Source organism: Lichenostomus cassidix, chromosome 6, assembly GCF_008360975.1.
Source record: "Lichenostomus cassidix isolate B80296 chromosome 6, HeHo_3.0, whole genome shotgun sequence".
In the NCBI taxonomy this organism is placed as follows: domain Eukaryota; kingdom Metazoa; phylum Chordata; class Aves; order Passeriformes; family Meliphagidae; genus Lichenostomus; species Lichenostomus cassidix.
The window spans coordinates 30,620,541-30,634,774 of NC_139487.1; the positions used below are offsets into that span (position 1 = coordinate 30,620,541).

General features: G+C 37.1%; 1 protein-coding gene across 8 annotated transcripts in view; it reads right to left on the bottom strand.

The window, feature by feature from the left end:
- Positions 1–14,234, bottom strand: part of CTNNA3 (catenin alpha 3) — a 411,474-nt gene that overhangs the window by 144,211 nt on the left and 253,029 nt on the right. For all 8 annotated transcript variants that reach the window (XM_085064278.1, XM_085064275.1, XM_085064277.1 and 5 more), the window contains one exon: positions 12,453–12,605. In XM_085064278.1, coding sequence (XP_084920404.1) covers positions 12,453–12,605 — 153 coding nt within the window. The remainder of the gene's footprint in view (positions 1–12,452; positions 12,606–14,234) is intronic.

Here is a 14,234-nt window from a genome sequence, read left to right on the forward strand (position 1 = left end):
AGTAACTCCTAGTTAATTAAGCTAAAACTCAGAACATACTTATTTGAACTTCTCATAACAAAACTTCATGGGATATGGCTCCTACTGTCCTCTGTCCCCTCACTGCACCAGCTGGGTAAATGACTGTATTTTAATGAGGACAGCTCATTTAGGGAAAGCATGTCTACATACTTTTAATTCTGTCCTGCTTAGCCTAGCAAGGATGTTCCTTATGCCTAGCAAGCCCAGCTTGTGTTTTTCAGAAGGTTTTAGAAATTTGTCATGAACTCAGTATTTTGAACACTAGGCTAACAGTTATTAAAAAGCCATTTAATACAATGATGTTAAAATGTGACCCATGTGAATTCCTTTGAAGTAACGACATTGACATTATTGCACATTGCTCAAGTTTGATGTTCAGATTCTTTTAGAAAACTTCCGCAGAAGATTAATTAAACCAAAGGAAAATACCTAGCAGGATGTTCCTTTTATCTCAGCCAGGCTGTCATAAATAAAAACATATTCAACTTCCCTGATAAAGAATGATCACTTGCCTTCTTTTCAATCAAAAATTCTAGTCCATGGCTTCCCAGTGTTTTCTGATTATTTCCTTACCTTCTTTTTTCCCTGAGCCACTCTTTTTAAAATTTTATTCATGCTATTAAGTCTGCATTATAAAAGAATTTGCCCCACTTTTTGTTTTCTTGTCTCAAATACAAAATATTACATAGCTTCTCAGGTGTACCAACTGCATTTCGGAATAAGAATGTTTATAATTTATTTAAATGTATCCAGAAATTCATCCAGGCAGTGGCAGAAAAATATTGGTTCAAACGCCATTTGCCAGTGGTAAAATAACCAGAAAGATTCCTAGAGAGCTGATTAAATTGAGCAAACCAAAATATTGCCCAATCATCCGGAAAATACTCTTAGAATCATAGAATGCTTTGGGTTGAAAGGGATCATCCAGTTCCAACCCCCTGCCATGGGCAGGGACACCTCTCACCAGACCAGATTATTCCAAGCCCCATCCAGCCTGGCCTTGATTACTTCCAGGGATGGGGCAACTTCTCTGGACAAGCTGTGCCAGTGTCTCACCACCCTCACAGGGAAGAATTTCTTCCTCCTACCTAATCTAAACCTACCCTCCCTTCAGTTTAGAATCATGAACTGTAAACCTCCTCCTTTAACAGCTACCACAGCATTCATATGCCAAGGGAAAAAAAACAAGCCAGCAAACCCTAACAAATGAGCACACGGACTTGTTTGGTATTTAAGAAGCACAAGCTTTAGCAAAATGATGTTAATATTTTGATGATGAGTGCCTTTTTTAGCACCTTTGGAGTTACTCTGTTACAGCTGACTGGCTCATTACAGACCAATGTATCAAAATGATGAGACTTCTGGGGATGTAATGGAATCACAATTATCACAATTTCTAATGTTCTGAGGAACTTCTAAATCTGGTTTCTGCAGTAATAAAAGGCACGAAGTCCCTGCCAATGCCCTTGTGTCAGCTCTCTGTATAGTATCACCACAAATGTTACCCAGTGTATCCTGCTGGGGAGCCCACTTCCCTCTGGAGCTCCCAGAACTCCCAGCACACTGCGCGAGGTGCCTGACATTTCCAGCTGCTGAAATATGCCCCTCAGACACAGAAAGTCTGATAAATCTTTGGGTTATGTTTTGTTCCCTTGCTTCACACTTATGCAATAAAGGCTGTGATTAAGAGGATTAATGAAAATGTCACCATTTATCACCTGAAGTTCAATCAGTAATAGGAAAGTTGGACCTTATTTGATTAATTATATAGAGGTGCAAAAATCCTCACATTATTAATTCAGGACTTGCTGCAAAATGCTAGAACTCTGTGAGGCCCTAAACAGCAAGGTTCAAAGTCCTAAAGCTTACATACACTTAGAAGTACATGCCTGACTTCAACCAAATTTTATTGAATTTATCTTCTTAATTCACTGTCTTGACCACATTAGCTCTCCATTAAGCATCCATCTACCAGCTCCAAAACATCCAGAAGGAAGTTACCTGTCTTTAAAGGCTTCCTTCCATCTGCCTGTGACCTCTCAATTACTATTGCCAGACTGCTTCTATTAGAACATAATGCAATTTTTTGCATTTAAAGCATTTGTGCGCCATTCCTGTGCTGCCTTTAATTTTAGAAATAATTTCACACACCCCTCCTCTCAACTGCCATTACCATCTTTACATAAACCACCTTTACCTGTTGCAGGCTCTCTGCAAACACCCACCCCACTCGAGCAACACCTGGCAGCAGAGGGTGTGTAGGCTGACCTCAGAGCTGTCACGTCCTTTTGCCAAGCAGGTCAGCTTGCTGAGGGACTCTGCAAACTAACTGAAATGGAAAACACCCATTCACGCGTTTACACCCAGCTCTTGGGCTTAACACCAGCATTGCATTTGTGGTTCAGACATTAGAAGTTTGATTTTTAAACAGCTCCACAAAAAGAAAAATATCTCTATGTGAAATGAGGAAGTGCTTTTTTTTTTTTTTAAATTTTGTCGTTAGATTAGTATTGCTAATCACAAATTTGTTAAAATTAGCAGGGTCAGCAATCAGGTTACTAAAATGGGTCTGCTAAGAAATTTGGATTGAACTGAGCAATGAAGAAGCTACAAGAAAGGAACCCCCCTGCCTGGATCTCCCTGATGTGCCATTAACTAAACCCTGCCTGAACAGAAAGGCTGCACACAGGTCTCTCCTCAAAGTGAAAAAGTCAGGCAGAAACAGGGGGCTCAGAATGGGAATTCTGAATCACACAAACTGAGGGTGCATAGATATTAGCAAACTAAAATTAGGTGGTTTTCTTCTTGAAAACAAAGCATTTGCTCACTAAATAAGAGGGTTTTTTTAAAAGTGTATGATAAGAGAGGAGGTTTAATTTGTCAAGGACAGACTGATTATAGAAATTAGTATGGGTAATGTAATGAAAATCCACTTCCCATTCATAAATATTGATCGTGTTTAAAAGAGCTTATCTTATTTACAAAAATGACATCCTAATCTGCTGACAGATACATTTTAGTCCCAGAACGCTGACCAACACTCTGCATCCACATCTCCATTTGCTAACTGCTCCACAGTTAGATGCTCTCTGAAGCAGAAAGCCACACTGGAGTTCTGTGCCTGCAGATCCCATCACGCAAGGAGACTCAGTATCCTCAGGACAGCTGCTGTGCACACCTATGTACTAACACAAACTGTACCACAAACATAGATACGAGGATATATTCAACAGCTTACAATCTTCAACTGCTATTTTGACATATATGATCATACTGCGGAAAGTATATTATAGGTAAAAGAACAGTAAGAGCAAAAGCACCAGCAAAAAAAAATGACAGGCCCTTAACTTGGATCTTACATCTGGGGATGAAAATCCTTAGCATTGAACAGCCTGAGACTAAAAACTTCCACACAACACGATTCGTGCCTCTTGTCTTCTGATTGTATTCCAAAGGAGAATGATAAAAGATTCTGCTCTTTTCTGATATTCTGAAAGTTAATAAAGATGTTCCAGCAATCTGTCAGTTTGACCTCTACACATGCAGTTTTGAAGTTTTGCCATTGTCAGAAGTAGTTTTGTTTTTCAATAGCTCAGTAAAATCAATATTAAAAAAGAGGCAATGAAGGATTAAAATGTTATTTTTATTTAGCGTTTACCAGTCTGGGATTAAAACTGATAGAAATAGGAGCAGTACTGAGAATACTCGATTCCCTATGGTCTTTGAAGGTGGCAGAAAGAAAGCAGTCTTCCAGCTGACAGGACTTTGTGCATGCAGTACTTTGATACACAGACTGAAATTAAAGGATTGTTAAATCTCATTTTAGATTAAGCTGCTATCTGACAGGAAACTATGCAAATCTTATACTGGATATCAAATCAGGGGGGTTGCTGGTTTTCAGAGTTCAAGTAGTTTTATTTCCATGGACCTTAGCTCCAAGTAAAAGATAAGTAATGTTAAGGAATATAGTCCTTAAGTACTGGATGCTCAGAGGTTAAAGTAACAGCTGTGACAGGCTGCTTAAAGCATGGTTATTGTACACGCAGGAAAGTACAAGAGTGAGATGATTTTTTAGGGTGTTTTTGATGCATCTTTCAGAACTATGGGAAGTTTCTCTCAATCCAGTTTCTGGGTCACTACATTTAAAAATTGACATAGAAAGATATAGCAAATTTCATACAAAGTCAAACAAGGTGGCAAATAAGACCTATCATCTTTTAGATGCATGCCAATAAAACAGACTGAAGCGTTGAGAGTTTTCCCATTGTACTTAAAGAGACATTAACTGTTTGTATAGAAAATAAAACCTGTTATGATTTGCAGATTCCATGTTAAAACTGACTTTTGGCAGAGCTGTTTTGCACAAGAGGCACATGTAGACAGCTTTAGTTCAAGAGCCAATGGCTGTGTTTTCCTTGAGAGAAAGGAAGAGTTTTCTTTTGTATGCATATTAATTAATTGTCAATATAAATTATTTTTGGTTACTTACTATTGTTTGGCTACTTCCTATTATTCCCACTGTCCCGAGTTTTGCAAACATTTTGCAAATGAACTCAAAGAGTTGAAAACATTTCATTTTTACCATATGTAAGTTCTTCCCGATTGTCTGCCAAAATGGCATTGTAATTCTAATAGCACTAAATGAAAAATCATTTTTAATCTATGTGTGTATAAAACTTCAATTTCCTTATAGAAATAGAAACAATATGCATTTTTATAACTCATGGGTTATTCTTCTCTATAGCTTTTAACTTAATTTTTTTTTTAAAATTCTGTCTTATGGAGAATTTACCTTCAATAGATGGGAATTTTCTGCACTGGAAATCTTTGTACTAACTTGCAAAGTTGTTTTTTGACCAACACTCTGTGTCATGCACACCTTTGCAGTTCTATATCAACACATCACGACACCGATGCACTTCAATACATGTGTGGTTTGTTAGTCTCCCTTGTCTGTACAGATTCCACCTGAGAAATCCCAGAAAGCAGCACTGTCATACTGCAATACAGGCAGCACTGGAAAACACAGGGCAAGAATTAGGCAACAGGCTCAAGTGTCACATCTATGTATCAGCAGATCTGAAGTCAGTGTTATTAGATCAAACTACAGGGAATATAATCTATTCATGTACTGAGAGGAAGAACACAAAGTTCACTTCATCATTGCCTCCACTTCTTCTATTAAATCTCTCTGCCTCTTCTTGGTATAGCTGACCTTTAAACACTGCAGTGGGAGATTTGCATCTCTGCCAAAAGAAAAGATAATCAGAGGATTCTTCCCTGCTCCCATCAAATTCCTTTTTTAATCTCAAGTTCACCCAGCCTATCACTCCTCCTCTCAGACAGCATTACATCTCTGTGATGGATCAGCTCAGGAGAACAGTCTGTCAGCTTCCCCAAACAAGAAATTGCCAGTTACACAGAGCCTGCTTTTCTCCTCGTGCAGATGTGACATTTCAGTCCTCCCTGTTACCTATTTTTTGTTCACTTTTACGTACTTATTATGTCAACAGCAGAATTTGGTTTTGTCTTTGGAAGAAGTGAACCAGAGGCCAGAACAGTCCAGTCACTAAAAACAGGCATATCTTATAGGGAATTAGAAAGTACAGCTGGGTCCCTTAAGGCTTTTCATTATTATTTTGTTTCAATTTTCATAATTTAAAATATATTCAGATCTAATTTTGAAATGTCCTAGAAGACAAGACTCCTTGAAAATGTTCCCATTCAATGAAGAATTTCAGCTGCATTTGCAATTTAATTGTAACATTTTAAATGAAAAGAAATTTTAAAGCAAAACCTGAATGTGTCAAATCTGAAAGCATGTAATCTTCATATTTTGAAATATTTTTTCAAAATTCCTGCATTTTAATATATTCCATATTAATGGAATTGCCATTAATGACAAGCATTTTCTAACAAAAAGCGAGGAATTTATTTTAGCCAAGGCTCACAAACAAAGAGTACAGGTAGAATCTTAACCCAAATCTTTTTTCATCCTGTAATATATTCCAGGTTTTTTGCAATATCACAAAATCAATATTCAGCCTTAGAAATATTTGATGCAATTTATGAGGAATATGAGGCACTGCAGCCTAAAATAACCTCCATCAGAAAAATGTTTAACGCGACCCTTGATACTCATCAAAATACTTCAGCAGCTGAGTGTTCATTTCATATGTGGGAAGTGTCCAATATCATAGCCAAAGTGGGCAGTTTAATGTGGTTTTTTTGGGTTTTTTTTACTCTGTAACTAGGACTGTTCCACTTTCTCCACATACCTGAATACTCTATTCACATTTAAAACTAACAGCCTCTGATGTGTGCAATTATTGTGCAGCTATGGCAAAGATGTTAACCAAGGTAGCTCAAATCCTTTGCCACTGTTTGAGCTTTTCCAATACCAGTGCTGTCCACAAAGCCCCAGCTGATGCTCCTGGGAAGTGTGCCTCACACCCTAAGCCTGTGCATCTTTTAACAAGAGGTAGAACCTCCAGTGTGAGAGCACACAATAGTTAATTAACTCAGCAGAAAGAAAAGAACACAAGAAAGAAGATATTATCTTTAGTTGCTTCTACTTCTGGAAATATTATTGCCCCATACCTGGAGTGGTGTTCAGTCTTTCCATCTCACTGATGTTTTTTATCTCACTGAATTTATATACATTCTCCTGAATTGTATGATTTTTTGTCTTAAGTGACTATTTGAAGGAAAGACAGTAACTTCCAAATGCCAGCTCAGAAGGGAGATTTGTAAGAGATATCACTGCTCAATCCGATTTACAAAGGTCACTGGCCTATGAGGACACTGTTTGTTTCTTAAATTACAATATGAGTAGTGAGTCAGCGTAGCAGCAATTTAGGCTAGCTCAATTAACATTTCTTATTCAAAGAGGGGGGGAAAGTATTTTTCTCAAGACCTGCTGTTTCTACTAGAAAATTCTTAAATTTCAGATTAAAATAGAAACCACATAAAATCTCTCTTAGTATTTTAAGTAGTATTTCTAATTTCCATACCAAATTCACTGTTGTATTAACCTTTGTGAGAAGATGAACTTTTGTTTTTATAATATGCAACTCAGTCTATTGTGTTTATATACAAAACATTGTCATAATCTATTCTTCAAACATTCTTGATCTTTCAAAAACAGATTCAAAAGCTGCCCTGATAAGCCTGATTAAAACTGCTATACAAAGCATAAGAAAATGCAACATAATGCATGTCTCAAAATAGACCAACAGGCATCTCTCAAGGTACAAATCAACTCACCTCACTTCTGTCATCTAAAAATTAGGCATCCACACTAAACTAATTATTTAGTCAAAAAAGAAATAAGCACTTAATGTAATCAAGAGAAATCTTTGAGAAATCTTTATCTTGCATTAAAAGTCAATGGGGTAAATAAGGTTTTAAATTGGAAGAAGACCAACACAATCAAATCTCAGAATACCTGCTTGAATTTGTTACCTCTGAAAAAAGACAAAACAAGCAAAACGACAAAAGGAGTGACAATGGTGCGGGGCAGGCCAGTATTGTTAGTACAGGTTTTAAACTGTGCACCAAAGGAAACGCGTAAACTGGAAATAATACAAATATCAATGGCTTGCTTTACTTAAAAATGGACTTACAGCCTAATCCTGTAACATCAAAATCATTTCATTATCTATCACCATTGGACTTGCTAGCTGCAATAATAAAATCCATTTTTATATGACTGGAGATCTGACTACACAAATACACAGGTCTTTGTGCTCCAGATTCAGAAACTTACTTCATAAATTTCTGCAATCAAGTGAAATATCATGACAGAAAAATTAAACACTGATGGTTTTATCGATATAGCAACAGAATATTTATAATTGAGCCACAGAGTAACATTAACAAAGGATATAGGAGAGTAGACAATACCACTATGCTGATTCAAATTACCACTCAGTGACTATTTTGCAAATGCAGTATCATCTCTTTTGACACATTGTCCTGTCTGCACTTTCAAATTACTCTTACCAAATTCAACTTTGATGCAACACTAACATCATCAACCCTGCTCAACAACTTTGCTTTGATGTCTGACAAGTGTGGAACATGTTCAGCTGGAACAGTTTTTGACAGGATAGAGCTGAGACACTGCTTTTTATAAGAGGAGACTCACTGAAGTTGAACTCACTATTGGATTCAGGAAAAGCTACTGGTTTTTTTAAACACTTTTTCCTTAATTTGGAGAGAATTAAACTTCAACCATCATTTCACAGGTGATTTCACAGCATATATCTTCAAGTGCAACAAGTTACTCTTATATGATGGAAAGGAAATAGTCATGTATCTTCCTTATGCCATCAATATATTTTAGAAGCGCAATGTTAAAGTAGCAGAAATGGGCATGCCTGTTTTCATACATGAAGGCAATGGAAGAATGAAAAAGCTGGACTATTGATTGTACTGTGATTGACATCCAGGCACGTGGATGCCACAATTCCTCCAAGAATTAGGGTGGCTGAGGAACCAGTAAATTCCCAGGTGAGCCAGACAGATTAGCATCACCTTTTTCAGCCTCAGGAACAAATCAGTAGAAAATTGGGAGAAAGCTGTGAGCCAGGAATTTCCTTGTTGTCACGGTGTCTGCATTAACTTTTTATTAATTTGTTTACACATATTTTAACAAGTGATTTGGAGTAGTAAATAAAAGAACTAATTGAAGATTTGCAAAAGGATGTCACGGTACTAGATGAGTAAATGATAACAAAGAAGATGAAATTCAGTTGAGAGAGATTAAAAATGAGTCATTCTGTGAGAGAAAAACCAGCCAACTGTGATTCTATTAAATATCTTGACTGAATTGAATAGCATGCACAGTTCTGCTCTCCCACCTCACGGGCTGCAAGATGCTGGGAAAGGTAGAGGGAAGGGAGCAAGGTGATCCTTTTGTGGCTTCCAAATAAGGAAAATTTTAAAAGATCAGTAATACTTTGAAAACAATTAAAAAATTGCAAATAGTAAGTGGCATGGAGAAGGAAAATAGGTACTGGTGTTCATTTTCTCTTCTGATACCAGAATTCAGGGACTGCAAAAGAAAAGATCATGTGGCGTTTCACATACACTTCTCTACACAATATACAGTCAGGCTGTGAAATTCTTTACCACAAGATGCTAGAGGTGTCAAAGGTTTACAGTGGGCTCAGACCCACACCTAGATTGCCTTACAGTCAGAAACGAGGGACAGTTTTTTAACAATATGGGCAGCCTTGCTTGCATCAGTGGCCTTTGCTCTATCATTTGGTGCTTACAAGCCATCCGACTCCTTGGATGTCACAACTGCATGTAGATGGTCAAAGTGCTTTCATAGTTGTATTTCAATTGCCTGATGTCTCACCGACCTCATCACCAGCCTTCTCTGATACAGTTACTTTTCTATGCCTTTTTTTGCAACATTTTTTCTTGGTTGTTTAGCTTTCAAAATAGTTTAACTACAACTATTGTCTCTTAATCTTCCATAGCCAAGTACATGCCACCCATGATCTGGCACTTCCATACTTAAATTATTCCCCATTGCAGAGATGAAGCCCATTTCTGCAATAACACACACAGCTGGCTTCCAGAGTTGCATTCCATAATCTCAAAGTTGTAAGGGAATTTGTTTGTTGGCTCCTGTGTCAGTGCAGGAAATAAACTACAAAGGAATGAATGTGAGGCCTCTCCTGCAAACATGCAAATCCCAGCTGTCATTTAAGAATCCTCTAATAAAATACAATAAAGCTTGGCAACTTTCTCATTAAGTTACAGAAATTTTAGACTGGATTAGATCTTGAATTAACCTGTCATCCAACTCCAAATCTTACACAAAGCAGGCAATGCCATGCTATGAAACACTTCCCTGGCTAAAGGCTGGGCAGCTGTCCCAAAGGGGACAAGTGATGTTTATACATTAGAATTTTCACCAAGAAACGTAAATTCTTTAATAAATAAAGGGATAATAGAAATAGCAAGGATTCAAAGGCAACTCATCTTCTTTTGATCTGTCCTGCCCTTCTTGCAGTATCAGTCTCCCTGCTTTGGGTAGCACTTTTAGCTAGACCTGATTCCTCCAGGACATCCATTATCCATGGCCCCGTGTATCAGCTAGAAACCAAGCTTCAAGCATATTTGCCATGTCTCAGTTCTGAAGTATTCTCAAGTATTTCTCAAGTACAGAAGTATTGCATCCATCAACTGCGAGTCCATCAGATCCAAGTCAGATCCAAGTCTATACACCTACTGTATTCCTTGGGAAATTAAAGCAAGAGTGCAGTGCTCCAGTACATAAATTTAAAAATACATATTCTCAGTTTAACATGGTTTAGGCCACTAAAATCCAAAATATGCTTCCAATTGGAACTGCTCTAATAACTACTACAATGTATTTAAAAGCTATTCCATTTACATAAATTTAATTGGTATTAAACTTTCCACAAAAGAGCTGCCATATTTCTTTCTCTCACCTGATGCTGCTGGAAATGACTGATTTTTTCTTAAAAATGAGATAAATCTGGTTATCTCTACAAAGCCCCTTTGTGGCCACTTGCTTAGCAGTTAAAGTTCATTCATTTTTGTTTTGTTTCACTTAGGATGGGCTCACAGTTGATGGATGCAGTACAACTGCCATCTAATTAATTTGCTGAGAGTTTAGCAGTTGATAAATACAGTTTATCAAAAAGCCATCAATCAAGCTCTTGCTTAGAGATACTGGTAAGGGCACTAAAGCAATGTAAGCAACTTTTAAATAAGATACTTAGTTCTAGTAGATATTCAGAAGATAATGTAAAGTAAAATTGAAGTTAATTTTCAATAGCAGCACATGAGATAATCACCAGTAAAGTGACATTTGGAACAACTAATCCAACAATAGGAGGTGGCACTGTGTACAGTTTCTCTTTTAAAGGAAATTTTCTTCTCTGTAGGCAGCACGTAGAGTCACAGAATAAATATAAATATGTACACACACAGTGTATTCACACATAGAGCGAGATCAGTCTGTGGGTTTTCCAGGCAGTGAATCTGTGCAGCCATCAGTCCCTTTAATCACACACCCACACTCATGGCCAGCTATTCCTTGCTTTTGGGACACCACTTCAAACCCATGAAAGAAAATGAATATTGGATTTTTAGGCTTACATCTTCTAAAATGAACAATGATTTGGGTATTGCAGCTGACTTGGACTCAGAAATTCAGTCAAATTATTTGGTCTTCAGTGATCACCTATTCTTTCTAAAAATGAAGTTGCTTCAGGATGGTTTAGCTTCAGTATTAAAAATCTGAGAAGCTTACAATTTTGGGTTTGTTTTTCAGCTCTCATTTGATTTTGCAGCATGGTCAAAATCAGATCCTCTCATAAATCAGAGAATAACAAGTATTCTTATTCTGTAACCACACGTCCATGAAGAGAAACCTAAATACCATACCCTACTTTTACTTCAGCTCTTTACCTATTTTTCTTTCATTATCTCTCGATGATTCAAGATTAATTATTAATACTGAGCAAAATAATTTCCCTAAGTAAATTTTCAGCCACAGAGTGAATTCATTGATTTTTTTCATTTTTGCATTACTGCACACAAAAGCACCAAAACCTAAAAAAACCCACCAAAATTACTAATTAATTCCTTACAGGCACTTGAGATAATATTGCTGCAAATTTCTGACTTTAGTACTCCAGGAGCGTTCCCAGCTCCAGTTCAAATCAGTTTAAGTCAGTGCATATTTGGTCACATTTGCAGGACTGATTGTCCAACAAACGAAAATCTCCGCCCAGCTCTATTCACAAGTCTCTAAGCACTGAAGTATCATTTGTAGGCAATAAAGAAGTGCATCCTTTAGAAATGAATATTGAGTCTACAATGTATGCAAGGGAATTAATTTAGCATATAGGCAGCACTTGGGCTCAAGGATTCTTGTGGGTCCCTTCTGAGAACATTCAATGGTGGTGCCAGTGGGCTGCTGGTTCTACACTGTGTCAGAGCCCCATTTCCCCTGCAGCAGAGCCTTGCACAGGTTACAGACTTTCCAAGAGACAAAGCTGGCAGACAGCTGACACACAGTGTCTCCTGTAGTTTAGGCAACAGTATCCTGAACACTGCAAGGTAATACTCCCAGAAACACACATTCAATCAAGTTCCCACTGAATATCTTTGTGGAAAGGCTGACACCGGTTTTTCAAATTACAATTCCATAGCATCTAATTTCTATGCAACGAAATGCTATATAAATACAAAGCCCTCTGACTTTCTACATACCATTATAGAAAAATGGAGTACATTTACTATTAGCCAAGGCCATTTATTTTTTCTTTCCTGAAATGCCTGCCTTAAACATTTTATGATATCTGCCAACAAAGGGACTGTTCAGTGGCAAGTCACTTACACCATATATTCAAAAAAAAGTGCAATTCCATCCAACATACCTCCACAAGCCTGCTGGTATGTTCTCGAAATATAGCAGCATATTCCTTTATTTCTTTCTCTCTTCCATTTTTAGCAGCTTCAATAAGGACTAGCAGTGGAACAGTGGTATCTAAGAAGGAGTCTGAGATGTGATCTATAATTGCTTTGCGGAGCTGCAAAAGAAAGCATTACATCAGTACCTGCTAACTGGACTATTTATTAAAGTCTGCTGTAATTATTGTCCTTTCCTATTTTATAACATAAACATGTACACGCTGTATTCCTGCATTATTTGCACCATTATGTGTCTGAAACCTATGGCAGCTACAATTTACATACTACACAGAAAACTATATTTCCTTTTAGGGACAATTTTAATATGCCACTAGGTAAATATCCCTGTTTGCAAGTGTGAGACAGATACGTAAAACACTAACCAAAGGCACTGGTTCTCTTGAAATCAAGGGAGCTAAACAAATATTCACCTTCCTTGATGAATAGGCTACTTAAGTGATTCCACATGGAAAAAATTAGTTAGCCCAGACAAGGGTATTCCCCCTTGTAATTAAGATGTCAAGGGAGAAGGCTATTTAATTTTACAGAGAAAATATTAATTTAATCATGTTTGTACTCACAAAATAGTCTCCATCCCATGTTCTTATAACTGCAAAATTGCCCAAGTATTTTCTTGCTGGGAGACCCAATGACACGGTCTGATTTGCAGAATGGCAGCCTTCATGGTAATTATGTCAATGAGATTACTGATTGTGCCTCCTGACAATGCATTAATAGAGCAAGAAGATCTATAAATGAGGCTGAAGTTCCATTTTCTCTGCTTAAATTAATTGTTCTTGAACTTCTAACTTAAATTATTAAAGAAGTGTAGCATTCTGCTATAAATTACCTGTCTTAGATTAGGCTTCACATTAGCTTATAACTGATCACTGGGAGATCACTTAAGAGGTTATTTTGCATGTTATCTGTACATGACAATTGTTCACTTAGATCATGGAGCAGCACAACAAACACACCAACTGGAACAATATGTGCAATACAACTTAATTATCGAGTTCATTAAATTTCCAACACCAAATCCATTATTTTTGCAATATATAGAAAAGATGATGATTGGAGTAGAAAAGGACACAAACTGTTTTTAAGTTCTTACATGCTATTGCCAAAGTACCTGTTTTCACTTGGTGATTTGCTCCAATGTATCTGTGTGAAAACTCAGTAGCTAAGTAAAGACTCCTACTATGAGAAAAATAGAAAAAACCACAATTTTTCTGATGCTGCTGTGTTTGTAGGTAGGGCAGTGAGCATGCACAGCAGAAATAACAGTGGAAAAATCTGTTGATTATCAGACAAGATCTGGATATAAATTCCACCACTAGCTTTTGGATGCCCTCACTACCTAAAGTCAGCTCTCCTTGACTCACCAGAGAGACACACAAACCTTCCCAAAAAAACACAGGCAATTTATATTTGGAATGGTTTCTTTGTCTCCTAACTTACTGTAGCCTATCACATTAGGATATACTGTCTGGCTACACTGTGTGTTCTGGATATAAATTTACAAAGACAAAGGCTGTGGGATTCCAATAAAAAATTGAATTTCTTACATTCTCAGCTTTACTCAGGCTGGAATTTGAAAAAGAAAAAATAAAGTTTTAGAAAGTTTTACTATCAGAAACAAAATACTTTGAACCTCCAATCCTGCCAAGTTACCTGCTAAGGTTTCTCTGTTGTAATGGCTCCACTAAAGGAAACAGATATTCTTGCCTGTTTAAAATTAAGTACAT